The 18,789-nt window shown below is 42.1% G+C and overlaps 1 protein-coding gene across 3 annotated transcripts in view; it reads left to right on the forward strand.

Annotated features, from left to right (window-relative positions):
- The first annotated feature begins 5,657 nt into the window (after nucleotides 1-5,657).
- The window catches only part of ESYT2 (extended synaptotagmin 2), a 67,279-nt gene continuing 54,147 nt past the window's right edge, over nucleotides 5,658-18,789 (forward strand). For 2 of the 3 annotated variants that reach the window (XM_042888537.1, XM_042888538.1), the window contains exon 1: nucleotides 5,659-6,048. In XM_042888537.1, coding sequence (XP_042744471.1) covers nucleotides 5,692-6,048 — 357 coding nt within the window. In that variant the 5' untranslated portion in view covers nucleotides 5,659-5,691. Of the gene's footprint in view, nucleotides 6,049-18,789 lie in introns of all 3 variants that reach the window. The other variant, XM_042888536.1, reaches the window with a different exon arrangement.

Raw genomic sequence — 18,789 nt, forward strand, 5'->3', positions numbered from 1 at the left:
TGCTCGGAGGGGCGGGAGCGCCGTGTGGGCGCCAGAGCTGCGGCGGCGGGCGGTGTTCGTCCCCGCGCTGGGTTTCCTCGGGTCCGGGGGAGGCTCGGCCCTAAGCTGCTCCGCGTTATTGTGCCCTCCGTTGGCCTTCTATAGGCTGAGAACCGTGAGACCGTTCCTAAGCACAGATAATTCTATTTCAGTGAAGTTACTGTGCGAAGAAAAGTGCTGAGGGCGGTACGCTGCGTCACGCGTAAGGTATACGTATAAAAGAGCTGCTAACGTTCCCCAAGCAGCACGGCAGCTCTGCACCGCGCGGCCGGTGGCTGGCTGCCCGGCACACGTGAGGCGAGGCAGGCACTGGTGGCCCGAGGGCAGGGAGCGGGCTGTTCTCACAGCGCGTGTTATAACGTAGAAACGTGCTCTGGTGGAAGCTCCTGCGGCTGCTTGCGGGGTACTTTTTCTTTCTAGCAATTAAAAAACAGCAACAGCAATGAAAAATCCCCACGGTCCTGTTTTAGTTGTAGAGGAATTGCTGCGCTGACTCCAGTGATGAAATGCAACCCTTGGCCTTAAATAGTCTCTTGACAAACGTGTACACATCATTGATGCAGGTTTCTCCTTTTTTCCTTTGCACGTTTCCGTGTGTTGCAATGTAAATTAATAATATAAAGTTTGCCTTGCTGTCTGGAATATGAAGTCTTTCATCATGTAGCAGAAAAGCAAATCAAGGAAGCAATTCAGAGAAGAAAATCTTGATATTTTATTTTTAAAAAATTAAGTATGACGTAGGATCATAGAATGGCTTGGGAGGGACCTCAAAGATCATCCTGCTCCAGTCCCCTGCCGTGGGCAGGGTTGCCATCCACTCCATCAGGCACCAGCTCAGGCTGCACAGAGCCCTGTCCAGCCTGGCCTCAAACACCTCCAGCGATGGGGCATCCACAGCTCCTCTGGGCAGCTGTGCCAGTGCCTCACCGCCCTCACAGTGAAAAAATTCCCTCACATCTTATCTACGTCTCCCCTCTTAAAACTTAAGACCTACATTACATCCACTAAATATGAGTATCTATGGATACTAAACTATTTATAAATATCCATGTGAATAATTTAGCAGTCTTTGGCCAAGCAATGATGATCCATAAGCATTTTGTTATCTTCCTTCCTGAACAAATAGAGATGTACTTGCAAGCCAACTTGAATTAACTCAAAAAGCTTTTTTAGCCAAGGTGGTGATGGTGTTATAAATGCATGGAAATAGGCATTTGCTTAGTAAAGGATACTCTACAGAGGTGGTGTCTTCCATACAGAGCCTCAAGGACAAAAACTACCTTCGTGTAGTCAATTTGAACTTCTATTTTTAATAACAATATAGCAATTACATATAACTAAAACCACCAAACATGACAGCAATAATACCAAACATTAGACAGAACAAAGTATCTTTTATTTCAACTTTTGGATGTACCATCTATTTTTTTAGAATGCACATATGTATTGGTTACTAAAATAAAATCCAGCAGTTCTGGCTACTAACAGCTTTTTGTTCTCCCTAGCAAAGCATACCAGTCATGCAGCTTTATGACAGGAGAAAAATCACAGATGTGGGAAGGCACCACTAGAGGGTCTGTACAGACCTTTTCAAAACTCAAAGCCAGTGATCAAACTGAATCTTAACTGCTGCTCAAGAGCACAGATTGAAGTAACAGCTGCAGAATAACAGAACTAAAATTTGTGCATGTTTTTGTGTTTCTGTTCTTTATCAAAATAAACTGCAGGTTCTCATTAATCTAGTGGGAAAAAATGTTAGTAGTTCTGTTTTTATGAAGACAGATGTTGGTCATGTGAATAAAGGCAAAAAAATTTACATGTCTGTTGTATTACTAGATAGCATATAAAGATGTCCAAGCTTCTTCTGGAAAGAAAAATGTGCTGTAAACAAGGCTTTTGGTAACCCTGGGTATTTTAATAAGTCTTTAGCTTCTACATGTTCCTCTAATCCTATGAGGTAGTATTGCTTCTGATGTGTTCAGGATCTACAGAATTACACCAAAAGAATTACTGGAAATATGTACCCTCATAGGGACAACATGGCACCCTTACACCATGATTTAAAATATTATAAAAACAAAAAAAAAAAGAAAATTATAGGTTTTGTATTAAGGAAGAGACTTCTAGAATCCAGGACATAGCTGGATTTGTTTTGTTTTTTTTTAAACCAATCTCTGCTAAAGATGAGAAGAAAACTCAAATGCTAATAATAGCAACATAGGTGCATAAGTGACATCTTACAAAGTGTTCAACATTCTTATGGTAGTCACACCTCCAGGGTTTTGAACAGAAAGAGAAAAAATGTGGACCTCTGAAGTGACCTGCATCTTTAGTTTTGAACTATAACTTGTAAGAGTCCTGATGGGGGAGATAAGGTAGTGATCAAGGTAAAAACTTAAGAATTACATTATAGTAGAAAGTACATATAAATATCATGCAATAGTATCAGCAACAATAAATAATAATTTATGCTAGATGATCTGAAGCAGCTTGAGATAGCTGAACAAAATTGAAAACAGAAGCACACATCAGTAAAAATGTATTTTCTGTACTAATTCCAAATCTAACTCCCATCTGAGTAAACATTCTCAGATTTCCATTCAGTATACACAAACTAAATTTTACCATTTTTCTCACCCTCAAAAAAAAATTGAGATTTATAATTAAGATCAGTTACACTGAAGAATAGCATTGCTACTTACTGGGAGAAAAAAGCATCATGGCTAACTACTGTTATCCCACATTTGACTCCGAGGAAAGCTGTTTTGAAAAACAAAAAAAAGGAATCATATGAAAAGAGAGAACATAGACAAATGACTAAGAATGTGTGTAAAGAAATACTGCAATCAAAAGGCATTCATTAAAATTCCAAGGAAGCAACAGGCCTACTAAGGTGGTGGTGAGAAGAAAAAAATACTATCTGAGATAAATATAATCAGTTCTCTAGCTGATATAATTCACTTAAGGCAAAGTCAGAGTGGTCTCTGTGCTGTGTCTATCTTCAAGAGTTCTTGATGCATTCAAGAAGACTGCTATTGGAAGTATTAGAAATAAGATCAGGAAGCAGATGAGTTAGCTTAACAAAACAAGATGCTGGAGCAAATCATTAAATAATTTGAAGCACCAAAAAGATAAGAGCAAACAAACAACTTGTGTTTGTCAGGAACATTGTATCAAATGCCCTAACAAAATAAGTGACTTGAACTTATCCTCCAGCAGCAGAGTTTGTATCTTAATAAGATTCTGTTGTTCCTATTATAATAATAGCATACTAATTTCATACCATCCATTTTCTTCATCCAAATGCTGTGTGGAGCCAGATCAGTTATCTACAGAAGCTTTAAGAAGTCAGTAGTAACCTCTTTATCATCCGAACTTTCTGTTGATGCTACAGGTAAATGTAGCATCAACAGAATCAAATTAAATTTAGAAGATGCTGCTTTCATTTGCCTACTTGATTGGCACCGTATCACCTTTACTTCTGAATAACCAGAGTTCTGTACTGACTAATTCATTAGTCTGCCCAAGATCAATGCTCAGCTGTCATGCCTACAATTGTGTTTGTCATACCAAATGCTACTACAGGATTCAGATTTTTCTCATGTGTATTGCTGAGTGCACAGGGTGCTGCTCAGTGAGTTCTATATCCAGCTCATTCGCAGAATTCGCACTGAGACATAAAGGATAGGAGAACAAGATGCAGCATATGGTAAAGTGTTAGTTGGCAAAATGTCATTCTAATTCAATCACTTTTTTTTTTTTTTAATGTTTTGAAATTTCATTTTGGTTTATGGAACAGGTATATTCTGTTTCCTGTGAAACTAGATAGAGAAGTCAAATAGAGCACTTAAGTCCAAGATGTATAACCAAGGGCTTGAAAAAAAAAGAGAGAATAATGACCATATTTGCAGTAATTGAAGCAGCCATCAAAGAATGCCTCTCTTGGGACTAAACCTCAGCACTGGAGAATTCACAAGAAAGCCTATATATAAACAAAACGATACTTAGGAATATAGTAGATGGGGAAAAAAAGGCCAAAACAAACAAGCAAACCCAACCCACACTTATTAGTTAGATGTGATTGGTATCCAAATGGGTCACAGCCATATTCAGCACACCCAGCTTAAGGTAACAAGCTTTCATAGGGTATTAGGCTGTCCTTCTGTCTCCCAAGTGTTGCAGCAGCAAAGTTTTTTATTCTCTGAGAATAAGAAAACTCTCATTTTCCAAGTTCATTGTAAATGTTAATTTTGTTCCTTTTTGTGGCATTTGGTCTTTCTGAATTGTTATCCTGACCGTAACTTAATTATACAAGTGAAGAACATGTACCGTCGATGGAAAAGAGTAAGTTAAGAAAGAGCAGTGTGAGCTTATGGCTTGAAGGAGTTTTTCTTCATGTCATCCATTGAGCCCAAGTGTAGGCATGGAGGGAGCTCGAGAAGATGATACAGGAACAACATGTTCAGTCAGAGAGATCTGGATTCTTTGCAATTCTGTGCAGCACCGGTTAAACACCTTTTACTTTTGTGCCATTTCCTTTCTGACTCTATTTCCCTGGATAACTGACATGAAGTTGTCTTCATCTCTTAAGGAAATGAAGCCAATAATAAAGCTTCCCTATTTGTCCATTTGTGTTGTGTTTGCATAACTTTTCAGCCTATTGGCCTGATTTGCTCTCCCCTCTACTTACCTGCGAATGTTGGTCTCAAAGCCTACAGCTTCCATGAATATTATTAGCGGAAAACAACCCCTGATTTGGTGCTGCTGCTGAGGCAGAGGTTGGCTATTTGTAGCCAAAAGGGATAAAAAAAAAAAAACAAGTGAGGTTAATCAGCAGCTGCACAGCAGCAACCTGATAAGCAACACTGGTGAGTATATTGAAACTATTGAAGAGATAAAGAAATGGGAGGAGGAGGATGAGAGAAGTGAATGTTACTGTCACAAAGAGATATGAGATGCAAACCTGTAGCAAATCAGGATTTCTTAGTTCCACGGATCAGGGTTTGTGTAATCCCCTGGAACTGCTGTACCTTAACGAGATGACAGAGGAGCCAGCTCTGTGTGGGGATGCGAGCAGGGCTTCAGGAAACACCTCCCGCACCTCGGGTGGGGAGTGACCAGCCTTTGGTTCCTCGTTTATTACTCCGTCTCTTAATAACCTCCCCAACGAAGTAAACCAAGAAGCTCTCTACAGAACGCTATGACTGATGGAACCTTCCCAAACTATGTGCGTGACTGCAGCGAGCGGGCAGAGGCTGCGGTGTGAGGAAGTACGCGCTATCACCGAGGCGAGCCCTCGAGCAGGAGCTCCGTCACACAGACCCGGCCGGGCACCGAACCGGGCGGCGGGGTCTGCGGGAGGCGGCTGGGAGGGGACGGCCGCGTCGCGCCGGGCGCCAATGGCGGCGGCTGAGGGCGAGGCTCCCTCTGGTGGCCGCGCAGCCCGCGGCGGCGGTCGGCGTCTGGGGCCGGGCCGCCCCGAACCCGGAAGCGGGCGGCGGTTGGTGTCGGTGCGCGGCGAGCGGGGCCGGGCGCAGGATGCGAGGCGCCGCCGCCGCCCTGCCCCCTGCTCGCTCGCAGCCAGCGCCCGAGGAGGAGGAGCGGCAGCGGGAGGAGCGGCCGCATTCGTAGGAGCCGCCGCCGCGGTAGAGCATGAGCGGGGCCGCGGAGAAGCAGTGCTCCGGAGCGGGGACTCCCGCCGCGACGGAGAAAGCGGCGGTCGGGGGAGACGCGGGGCCGGAGCCGCCGCCGCCGCCTTCGATGCTGAGCGTGGACGTGACCGGCTTGGTGTCGCAGTTCGCCAGGAGCTTCGTGCTGATCTTCCCCGTGTACGTGCTGGGCTACCTGGGGCTGAGCTTCAGCTGGGTGCTCATCGCCCTGTGTGGGCTCTTCTGGATCCGGCGGCACCGCGGCGGCAAGACCTCCCGCCTGGGCCGGGCGCTCGCCTTCCTGGAGGACGAGGAGGAGGCGGTGCGGCTCAGCGTCTCCTCCGCCGATCTGCCTGCGTGGGTGAGTGAGCGAGGGAGGGAGCGCGCGGCCGACACCCTTCGGCTCTTCCGAGGCGGCTCCGAGCCCGGCGGGCATCGCGGCTGCGGGGCGGCCCGGGGCCTCGGCCCCTTCTGCGGGCAGCGGCCGGCTGCGGGGATGCCGTACCCGGGGGGCACGTCCTGCGCTGTGCGATGTTGGGCGAGCCCGGGAGCGTCCCTCCGCCCGGCGTCCCGGCCCCGCCGCCGTCAGCCCGAGCCCGGCGCTGCCCCCCGGCCCGATAGCAGGCAGGGCTTCCCCCGCCCGGTGAACTTCACCGCGGGGATCCGCGCGTTACCCGCAGATGTTGCGAGCTCCCCGTGATGCGCACTGGGGAAGGAGTGTTTTCTGAGAAAGTTGAGATCGGAGGTGACAAAATCAGTGTCCGAGCTGTTCCACATCTTTAAATGACGCGTCCCTTAACGGTAACGTAAAGACGAGGTGGTGGTTCGAGTGGTTTCAGGGCTTTGCTGTGAGGGGCGCGGTGGCCTCGTTTGTGCTACGCTGTGGTTGGTTGTGAAGGGCTTCCTTGGAAAGTGAAACCCTCCTTTGAGGTTTGGAGCTTTCTAATAAGTCTTTGGAGCTCCCATTTTTTTTTTTTTTTTTTAATTTAGTTTTTAGCTGAAACGGCTCCAAAGTTGAATACCCCTTCTTTGTAATTTTTACTTTGGTGCGTTAACGCTTCTTTAAACACAGCATACAGCCAGCTACCTGGCAGCGTTCATCCCGGCCTGTTCTGCCATAGTAATCTGCTGTGCAGGGCTTGCAGCTCTCGCCGGCAGCAGCCTCGAGGGTTCCTGCTAGCTCTTCCCATGCGGTGTTGCTGCTGGCTGCTCCCTGTTCCTCTCTGGCGGCCGTGTCTGCTGGATGCAGTGACCCCGCACGAGGCAGGGCTGCAGTAACTGTCCCAGCTGCTGTTTTCACATGGTCACACTTAGACCTGATGTGGCCCATCCCAGGTCCAGTAAGGAAGTTATGCAAGTTTGGGGCATCCAGAGCAAATACAGCATATAGGTGTGAAATGGGAGGCTTTTTGCTTCTGTTTTCTTGTGTCTTTTACCTGAGTTTGGGGGAAATATTGTAGTAAAGTGGGGGGCTGTCTTTAAAAGAAATGAGGTGGGTTTACTGTCTGGAGCTGAAATGCAGGTCTTAAATTAGAGATCATAGAGCTAATGTAAGAGCTGTTGGCTTTTTTTTTTGTTTTGTTTTCATAATTTGTTACTTTTGATAAAACGGCAATTAATTCTTCTGTGGAGTTGTCTGCATAACTGAATTTAGAAAGGGGCTTCTTGACTTTGGATTTCTGCCCACAGCATATTTTAGAGAGAAGGATGAGTGCTGGCTGCAAACAGCTGTGTATCATCATATAGTGAGAGAGCAGCTGATTGATAGGCAGGGCTTCCCCTGAGTGTGGCTTTCTGATATGTCAGTTGGCAGATGTAAATCACCTTTTCTTTTTTCACTTCTTTAATCTTATTCTCAGATTTTAAAGACCTCATTTGTGGGTTTTTTTTGTTTTTTTTTTTGTTTTGTTTTTTTTTGTTTTTTTTTTTTGTTTTTTGGTTATGCTAACTCTGTGCTGTATTCTAGAAGTATCTTGCATCCAAATAAATGTAGGTTCCAGATTATATACAATCTGGAAGACAGAGCAGTTTTGAGGACTGAGGGATGACCCAAATCAAAAGTGACCCTTGATGTCTGCTATTATAGTCACTAAGCTCTGTGTGAGTCTTTCTGCTGTCTGTGTGATCTGTCTTGGACAACATGTGTTCTTTTTCCTTTTATTTTAAAGTTATCCTGGAGACTCATTAATTTCAGTCGTATTTCGAGGAAGAGATGCTAGGTATATATAAAGTCTGACATCTCTTTACTATTGATAGGTTGCTGTTATCCAGTTTATCTGTCTGTTTCAATGCAAGCTCCAAATTGAAGTATGCTCTCTTGCTTTCTAATCATGGAAATAAGCATATGATTCTGTGGCTTCCACCAGGACCACAAGAGTGAGCAGGAGCTCCAGCTACCTTGTCAATAATATGGTGATTTTCTCTAATAAGCATACTGAGAGGAAGATGTGTACCTTCCATCCTACCTGAGCCGTGGTGTGCCTGCACTTGGTCAAGCCTGTATATGCACAGGAAGCATGTGGTAGTGCTCTGTCTTGCTAGAACTTCCCATCATTTGTTACGGAGACCATTTCCAGCTCCTGCAGCCACTGGAACAGGGGTTTGAGGTCACCTGGGTGCTCCCAGAAAAGTGCTGCCAAGACCACAGGTGGGAAGCTCAGCTGAGCACTTTCTCTGCAGCCCCCTTCTCATCCTGCAGGCTGTCATCTGAGTGTTATGCAGGCTCTAGGACAAAGCACTCCAAGTAATTGTTGTCTGATCTCACCAAGTACCCGATGGTCTTTATCTAATCCTCGCATAGGGAACCACTCGGTTTGTTCTACACCCACCATGCCACATAGTAATAGTAAAGCTGGTGGAGATAAGGATCAGGTAGTTGACATCATCCTGACTGTGCCCGCAGCCTGGTAGATCCAGTGTGATGCCACCTCCATCACCCTGGGCTAGGGAAATGCAAGCAGTGCTGCAGAGATGGACACTGGAAACTGATGCCAGCAGCCCCACATCATTCAAGCAAGATGAGATGATCTAGGTCTTGAGCTAGGAGCTGGCTGTGGCAGAGGAGTTGGAACTTGATGATCCCTGAGCTCCCTTCCAACCCAAGCCATTCACTGATTCGAAGCCTGGCTCAACATTCCAGATCAGTCCAGGCACGAGACCAGGCTGACTGGACAGATGACTGTCTAGTCATCTCACTGATGTCACAGCCCCTTGGTCAGGGACCTCACGGTCAGTCACTGCTCCTGTTGCTTTCCATCACTTGGTCTTTTCCTTTGTAATGGTGATAGATTTGGGAAAATAAAAATTTACCTTTCCACAATAATCCTGTAGACTATTTACATTTCCTGAAAGTCACAGTGACATTTTTTTGCACGTTCTGATTTGGACGCAGTATGAATTGGTGGCAATCAATATGTCAGGGTTGCTTTTTCTACCAAGTGCTGATATCACAGCGGTTGTTTGCTCCCTTTTTTGGGGAAGAAAGAAAATAATAGCTCAAAGTTTAGTTACTTCTGTATGTGCATGTGCCAGGTATGCTAGGAACATGCCCAGAGAACTATGAAGTTATTTATAATTAGTCTCGTGTTAGAATAATATATATGTATATACTTTTTTTCCTAAAACCCTTCCATGAACTTGTCAAATACTCCAGTTATGTGGTCAGAGAAATGAAGATTTCAGTAATAACTGCTTTATACTGATAACTCAGTATGATTGTGAAAGAAGAAGCATTAGAGCTGTAACTGCAGAGTCATATCCTGTACTGAGTTGCATCTGCAGAGTACAGAGGGTAGAGGTGGTGATGCTCTTACATGTGTTTGGCATAAAGAGTTCTGGATGTTGTAGAATCGAATTTGTGAACTGGATCTTAGGTTGATAGTTTGGGACAGGAATCTCCAAAGACTCCCTGCTGATGTAAGTATGTACTCAGTACGCCTGGTAAACCAATGGATTTCTGCAATGCCATGTTGTTTATTAATTCCCATCAAACAAAAAGATCTTTCTCTCAATTTCTAATTATACTGTCAGTTAATGCTGTTATTGCTGTAGCTGCAGGAATTATAAGTGAGCTTTTATGAGACATCCCAAAATAGAGAGGCTGTGAGACATTGCTATACATCCTTCTCATATTCTCTCCAAATGTTAGTTTGGTATGTTAGATTGCGTTTCCTGAGCAGTGCTTTGTAAGAAAAATTACTTCCATGTATGGCTACTTAACGCTAAGCTGGATCTCATCAGTTTAGTTGGTGAGTACCACAGATGGCCATATACTCTAGGCTGCCAGCCTGCATCTGGAAAGTATGAAAGGGTGTGAGTAAGAATTGAATAATAGCTGGAGAGTACTTAACAAATGAAGTTCACGTCCTTCTGCCTGATGCTTTATTTTTCTTCAAAACTGCTTTCTATTCTAAGTGCCTTGTAGTGTGCACATCACATAATCACATCATTGCACGTGATTTGTGTGTTTCTGTGTTTGTTTGGTTTTGGAAGAAGTTTTAATTTGGTTCAGTATCGCTTCTTGTAGTTCGGAAGGTAACCTGGGTGACTTTCTGGGAGTACCGGCTGGTTAAGAGATGTGAATGATGATATTAGGAATGGAGACCATTCCTCTTTCTCAAATAAAGTTTTCAAATGTACTGTGTTAAAAATGTACTGAGCTGATTTCTGTCACATGCTTCAATCTCTCGTGCAGTAATGTGGTGATAAGCACCACTGTGTGATTCATACAGAAAGATCCTTTTCTGGAGTACTTAGGATAGAAAACCATGTGATGAGCTGATGTTTATCAATATGATGTCAAATACTGTAGAAAAATATTAACCTGAAAGTAATAGTTTGATTTTCTGAACTGTTTTTAGGTACATCAGGCCTTCTAAATGTGTGTTTATATTGTTGGTTTTTTTCATTATAACAAGTTGATATTATCTGAGTTACTAGCGACTTTTGGAACTACTTCAAATGTATTCTTCAAATGTGCTGTTTGTCTGAATAACTGAGGAAGGTGTATCTTTATTTTATCTTCATTCAAGTCTGCCAGTGCTGTTTTTGTGCCTGAATAGTTTTTGAATACAGGGGTGGGGCTGACTTTAGCTGTATTTGAGTAGGCAGAAGTCATAAAGATCTTGGCAGTGAAGACTGAAGTTTTACAGAAGGGAGCAGAGGAACCAAGAGCATCCGTCAACCTTTTCTGCCTCTTCTACAAGTTTCCTCTGGGTTTAGCTTACTGCTGCTTGAGATTGTTGACACATCACAGAATGTAGTTGGATAGGCATTCCATTCTTTTACTTTGCATGAGGGCCTGTTGGTAAATAGAAAGGCTATTATACACATGTTTACATATGAGCTTATAATAATGAAAGCCTGCCATAGAAATTTTGAGTATTCAAAGCAATTCTTTAGTGTCCTGTTCCTGTATTTTAAAATGAAAGAACAGGTAGTGTTTTGTTTCTAGTAAAATAAACATCTTTGAATTAAGCTGCAATATAAATCAAATTAATTTTCTCCCATTTTCCCAGCCATTGCTAATAATTGCACAGAAGTTTTCTAATTGCTCAAATGACCTTTGGCAAAACTTGTTTTGAATTTTGCAGCAATTTCTTGCTGATTGTATGTCTGTGCTGAGATGTGGGTTTCTGGAAGCTGCTTTTGAAACCTATTTTGAAATGAAGTTTTAAAAGAATGCAGTTGTTAAATATCCTCTGTATTATCTGAAAGCTTTATATTGTATGTCGGGTTCCGAAAGCAGCAGTAAATGATTATAAACTAACATAGATCATTAGATTGGTGTGGTTCAACATATAGATACAGAAATCACTGTTGCTGTTCCAGAATTGCCTTTTATAGATTCCATTGTATTTAATGCTGGTAATGTGGATAGTTGTTGTGAACATTTTTAGCCTGCTACTGCTCTTTCCTAAGGAAGGTGGGAATGAAAACCCCACCAGGAGCTCAGGAGCTAGCAGGGGACAGCTTATGAGTTTGATGTAAGCTTGGCAAGCAGAACTTGAAATATAAGTAGAGCTGCATTTCCGTGTTCAGGGAGAATACTGCCCTTCTTCAAAGAAAAATTAAATCCTTATCTTTGTATGGTGTTTGTGAACTCTTAATGAAAATAAAGGATATAGAGAGGTGGATTATTGAACTGTTAGCAGTGGTTGATTCTTTCCCCATTTGGACTGGAATGAGTCCAAATTCAGCTTTGTTATGTTCCATTACAGAGGTGAATTTCAATGATCAGGATTGTAGGATCATAACATACTTTGGGTGGAAAGGGACCTTAAAATCACCTAGTTCCAACCCCCCACCACAAACAGGACTCTCTGCAACAGATCAGCTTGCCCTAAAGCCTTCACTGACTTTGGATGTGTTCAGTAAGTCCCTGGTCTGGCTATATCCATCCCATTTGCTTCAGCTTCTTAAGGTATTTTCTCCTGATCTGTCTCTCCTTAGCATATTCAGTGCAGGTGAGCTGTGTCCAATCTGCTCTTGAATTTCATTGATAAGGTGTTTCAGGGGTGAAGGAAAGGTGCTCTTCGGCCTCTCTGCAGAGTTATTTCATCCTCATCCTCAATTCTAATTTTTATTCCTATGTAGTTCCTGCCAACCTTCATGTACCAGTCTTTGTTGGACTTGTGAAGTCTTATTTTCTTTGCAGCTTAGATGCTGCAGCCTTTTTTCAGTTTTGCTCTGTTCCATCTATGCACTTCCTGTGATACTGTTAAAAGAAGAACAGTGGGAGTTCTCAAGCTTCTTCCCATTAACAATTCCTTATTCATGAGAATGTATATAAACAGCATCCCTAGGTTTTATATGTAAGCCAAGTCCTGCTTTTCTCTGTGCTCAAATAAGCTTATTCCAGAGAGAGTCAGGGAGTCCAGCAGTTAAATCAAAGCAAATGATTCTGCAGTTTCAAAATGAAGTAAAAGTGCACTCCTGACAAAAAGCATGTCCTGCACACAGTTGCATTTTCCCACTGCTTTCTTGTGCCAGCATTAGAATTTACTTGGCCAACTAAGCACAGATTTTTGCCAGGTTGAGCATTCAGCTGGATTGTTTCCTGGAGTTAGCTTACTGTGCTGCCACATGAGTGCTGCTGCCTACAAAAAGGAGGATGTGGAAGTCTACGGTCAGGTTGGAAGTGAAATGGAGCAATAGCGTGCATGAAGGCGATTTTCAGAAACAAGTGGCAAATTACACTGCTGAGATGTTTTTGTGGGAAGGCAAAATACGCACTTGGAAAATTCATAATGTCAAGTTGCACGTCCAGGTTCTTTGATAACACTTAAACATACTTAATTATCAAATATACCAACTATGGATACTTTGAGCCAACTTCAGAGTCAGCCCTGTTTTTAGTGGGTGGTTGGATCAGATGAGCTCCAGAGGTTCCTTCCAGCATAAATTATTCTATGGTTGGTTTTGTTTTAAGTTACCATTTAATTAGCTTCAATCTGCAACTGCAGCTTGCAAATGATAAGAAACCTTTTCTGCATAAAATAGCAGCATTTGTATTGTGGTTTAACCCAGCAGGTAGCTCACCATCACAGTCATTTATTTGCTCACTTCCCAGTGGGATGGAAGGGAGAACTGATAAGAAACACCGAAGAACTCTTGGGTTGAGATAAAACTATTACTAAGAGAAAAGGAAAAGAATAATAGTCATGATTTTATATATATATAAATATACATATATATGCATATGTAGATGAATTCATATCACAAGCGATGCACAGGCAATTGCTCACCACCTACTGACTGATGCGCAGCGAGTGAAAGAGAGTGGGATGAACTCCCATCCCCCTTCAAAGCTCTTATAGTATGGAATGTCCCTTTCACCAGTTTAAGTCAGCTCTCCCAGTTCTCCTTCCTCCCAGCTCCTTCTCTGAGAAACTGGAATGTACAGCCCTGCTTAGCAGCAGCTATAAACATCAATATTAGTTTTCACCTGGAACCAAAGCATACCACAAACTGAAGAAAACAATCCATCCCAGCTGAAACTAAGGCAGTTTGGCTATGTGTTAAATGTACCATCAGAAAGGAGTAGATGGAGGCTATCTTTAAACAAGTATTTTGTTTGGGAGGTAGTACAACAGTAGAATGTTGAGATGGCTGTCAGCTAAATAGCTAGTATTAAAATTCTGTGCAGCAAATTGCTAAAACACACAATTTTCAACAGTACTCCAGTTATATAAATAACCTTCCAAAGCAGAGCGTTGTTGGATAATGAGTCATTGCACTGAGTTTTGTCTGCTACACCCTGATGTGACTGCAGAACTCTCAGTAGCAGTTGAACACTGGAGATGGGGCTAACGGTGTTCAGCTGGAGCAGCCTGGAATGATGCCTCAGGAAGTCATTACTGGAAATATGGAGCTGGTTTTGCTTGGCTGAAAATAACTGTCATGTGACAAACAAGCATTACATTGTCATTTCGCTGTCCTTATCATATAGCAGCAGGGTCAGATTTACATTGCAGTTCAAAAGCAAGCACTTTCACTGAAGAGATTTGTACTTAGCGTAGATGGAATAAAGGTGTGCAATTGGTTTGCTTGAATTGAGTTTTGTTTTTTGGGTTTTTTTTTTTGCATTTCTTTGGGTAGATACTGGCTCATGTGATTTACCCAAACTGAAATAGTTTCTTTGGGGAAAGTTTGGAAGATGAACACCAAATAAGAAATTAAATGTATTTGCAATCCGTTGTCTATTGTATTCCTTCACTTTCTGCCCTAATGGGAAGGTGGGAAGGAAACAGGTGCACTGGTATAAAATAAATTAAAAATAATTTTTAAAAAGTAGTGTTTCCCTATTTAATTTTTAAAAGAACCCATAAGGCATGCTGAAGGTAAGTCCCCAGGTTTTGATTTGAGTTAGTCCTGCAGTATTGCAGTCCACACCTCTGTTCTTAAAACCTGTGCCGTCAGTTTGTAATATCCTGCTGAAAAGAAAACAGTGTGGGAAGGGTAAAACCTCAAGTAGAATTTGTCAGCTGAGGCAGCTCTTAGTTTGCTTTGTATTTAAGCACTGTTGTTGCTTCTTTGTAATACGTGGTCTGAAAAGAGCTTTCTATGCTGTCTCAGATGCCCTTCCTCACACAGTACATTCTGCAGGCCGCTAACTTGGTTAGCTTCAAAATACAGCAGTGGATCTGCTTGTAATTCTGTATGCAAACTCTTGACGAGAACCCTTGTGGCATTCTGCTGCTGGGAAGAGAATTACGAGCTGTGCCCTGAGCTGCTTTCTGCAGCCTCATGGAACAAACTCTCCAGATTTGTTGGTAGTGAGCAAGTTTGATCTGTCTGCATGTTTCCAAGCAGGCTGTCGTTACCGCAGTGAATGTGTGACACTTCAAATGAAGAAATGTCTGTTCTTATTTTGTTTCCTTTCCTTTCCCTCCTCCTCCAGTCTGTTGATTCATCTTGTTAATTAGAATGCTGAATTATCTTGGATATGTGCTAGGAAGTTGTCTCAGTCTAGTAGTGAGTTTTATGATGCTGACTAAATACATATTTTAAACCACCTTGTTCCTCAACCGATTACTGCTCCTAAAATACTTGAAGCAGAAAGAAAACACTTTTCCACCCGCCCGCTCTCTGCCAATTACATGTCAAGAAGCAGCCAGGAAATGGTAAGGTGGGGAAAGGGGAAATTGGCATTTTTGTCATTTGAATTGTGTGTAGTAAAAGAAGATTTAATAGTGATTAATTAGATGATTAATACAGTGATTGCTAGGTTAAACTGTAGTCTCATGATCGCTTGTCTTTTAAGGAAGGTATTTGGACTTCAGAATGCTTTATTTCTCTCTTCAGGGTGTGGTAGGCATGAGCTCTGCGTTGATGTGAATGTGCTTCAGTTATCCATCTTTTTTCAGTAACCTCAATTTTCTCATTCCTGTTTTGTTCACATAAGTCTTTTATTGTGGCAATCGGTTATTTACCAGATTTGCTTGCATATAAAACTTTTGTAAAAGTTGCACATACTAACATCTTGTGTCTTACCTGTGTAACATAAATCTTTTGCCAGCTGTTGTTTCTTCGGTTCCTTTGTGTTTTCATAGTGTTGCAGTTGTAGTCTGTGAAGTTTCTGTCCCGTGTGTTCTGTCTGAGCGCTCTAGAGTACGGTTGTGAATGACAAGAACGTTACCAATCTGTTCATTCTGGTACTCTGATGTGCTAAAAAGCTCCCCAGTAATTTTTTTTTTCCTTTCTTGTTCATTAGATCCACTCAGAACCACAGACTTGATTTGGTTCTCATATAAGAACAAAAACCTTAATTTTACTGTAGGAGAGATGAGGAACTACAAAAAGGTTATTTTAAAACAGTAGACTGGGACTCGTGTGTTGCTTTCCAGAACTCACAGGTTGTTTTTAGTGTCCCTGCTTCCTGTATCCTGAATGTTGTGTTTTTCTGGCACTGCTGGGAGGGACGTCTGTCATACTGGTACACTGTAACAGCCCTGCTGGCAGAGCTGTCACTGGAAATACAAGTTTATATAGCTGAAATTGGGTGTTTTGGTGTTTGTCTTCACCTTCTTCCTAGGTTGTAAACTTCTCTATGTTAAGTCTGCAGAGAGAATCTGCACAGCGTTGCTCTGGATGTTTGAGCGGAACTGGGAAGGAACTGTGGGCAATTCTTTTGGAGCTGGTGGATGTGGGACCTGTTGGGCAATTTTTAAAGATGTTCAAACATTAACTCAGGAGATGGGTGATAAGAAGCCAGAGGACAGTGTTTGTTAGTGCTGGTGGAGGCATCCAGTCTTTCATCTTCACTTTTAAGTGAATCTGGTATTTGACATGAATATTGACAGGACATGAATTGAATATTTAGCAGGTATTTTCTTCAGGTGAAGAAGTGGAGATGTTCCTGCTTTACGTGAAACTCTTGAAGGAATGGAAGTGATCACAGCTTTTTCTTACAGTTGCTTTAAAGCATTTATCCTAGACTGTAATGACATCAATTCACTTGTGTGTTCTCACAGCGCCAGCTGAAAAACTGTTGGATATTTTCACTTCAACTTTTGATAAGATAATAGAAACAGTTCCACTTGTCAGAGCAAAGTTTTTAATTATTCCTAAAAGTAATGGATTTTAAGCTCTGACAGGTCACTTTGGAATTTCCTCCACTGTAAAGGTCTGATTTGTGCTCTCATGTAACACAGGAGCCTCAAGATTAGATGTAACCTGTGAGAGATGCTAAGGTCATTTGTTTTCTTGCCTGAGGCTTGCAGTGCTTAGAGAAATGGCTTTTCTTTTTGTCAGTCATCTTGTGGGTTTTGCATGTTGTTTCTTCTTCCAGCAGTCAAAGCGATGAAATCCAGCTCTGCTTGTTATCGCTGTGATTGATTGCATTGCATAGCACATGGAAATAACATTCCTAGCTGCGGTACTGTGGTGCATGCAGTGTATAAGTAAAGCTGTTACGCCGTGATCTCCCACTGAGTAAGAGAAATGGAAAAAAATAAAACCAAACAGATTTGGGATGGCTCAGATTAGTCAATGACAAAGGATTTGAGATGTCACTGTTTAAACAGAAAGTAACTCTATTGAGCCCCCAGGGACAAAAGTGAACATGGATAATGAAACACTGCAATACCTATCTCAAAGACGGTGTCAATTTTTCCAGTATTGCTTACAAGTCACTTGATGGAAGACTTCTCCATAAGCAAACCGACTGTGTTGCGAAGACAGAAAATTTTAAACTTAGTTGAAACAAAAATCATTTGCAGATAAATGTGAAGTTTATTGACTATTTGATGTCCTGAGTATTTTTCAGATGTGTTGACCAGAATTGTACTGGGCAATTAGAATGATGCATTTTGATTTGTGTCACTGTATGCCTTTTATAATGAAAATAAGTGTGTTTTTTTTTTCTTTGCCAGAGGCTGATTGTGTTTGGAAAAGCCTTCCATTTAATTCCTTGGAGTACTTTTTTCAGCTGGAAGGATACAACTACAAATTAATTACTATTTATGCAGATCTCTGAAAAGAACTGTGGCATTTTACTCAGGAGATCTGATTCCACTTGAACTGTCGTCACTGCATTCTTCTAAATTCAAGTAATGTTTTGCAAGAAAGCTATTACATGTGATTAAGATCTGCATGCAGACCAAAGTTAGAAAGTATCTATTAATCATAATAGGCTGGGATTCAGGTCTAAACCAACACAATCAACAGTAAAAGCTGTTGCCAATTTGCACAAATAATGACATTTGCTATAGCAAACGGAAATATGAATTCATGCTGCTGAGCTTGGGCACCTCATTCTAGGGATATAAGCCTCTCTGCCATCTGTCTTTTAGTCAGTGCAAAGGAGTGAGGTGCATTTTTTGCAGGAGGTCCCTTTTCCTCTTTGCAATAAGAACCTGCAGTAATGAGGTCACAGCTTCACTGCTGCTTTTATACGCTTAAATTAGCAATCTGGGCACAGCTGTTGGATTTTAATTAATTAATGTAGTAAATATTCTCTTGTAGAACTCATTAAAGAAAAAAAAAAAGAGCTCTGTAGCACTGTCAACAGTACCTGTTGTAAAATCTGTTGAGAGTTGAGGTGGTAACAGTGACTTTGAATGCATATAGAAGTTTCCTTATGCACAGATGTATCCCCTGTCAAGAAAACTACAGATAAAGGATGATTCTGCTTTGGAGCAGTTCAAGTAGGTGCCGTAGTTATTCTGTTGTTGGCATGTGCAAGATTTCCTGATGCTAGATTCTAGGGAACGAGGGGTTGATTTCTGGCAGTTCAGGCTGTTGTCTTCAGTTGGTAGAAATTTCTAGCACTGGTACTCAGATTGTTTTAAGGCATAAGATATTTGGTTTCTGTTTGAAACTACAGTTTACTTAACCTAAGTTTGGACACAAGTCTGCATTCATTTGAGACTTTTTTTGTGATTAGTAAAAGTGTCTTCAGAGGTTTCTATCTATGTTTCAAGATGTGTATCTCCTCTGAGGTCCTTTTTTCTCTCTATTAGTGACAAAGCAGGTGCAGGTTGCCTTGGTTATTGTTGAATGTGTAAAAAATACAAATTTAATATTAGAGCAGAGTAATCCAGCCTATGATCACGAATATTTGAATCCTTAAACTGGAAATCTTTGCAACTGCTGTGAAGCT

This window comes from Lagopus leucura, unplaced genomic scaffold (genome assembly GCF_019238085.1).
Source record: "Lagopus leucura isolate 7727_CA_CO unplaced genomic scaffold, USGS_WTPT01 Super-Scaffold_100157, whole genome shotgun sequence".
Lineage (NCBI taxonomy): Eukaryota > Metazoa > Chordata > Aves > Galliformes > Phasianidae > Lagopus > Lagopus leucura.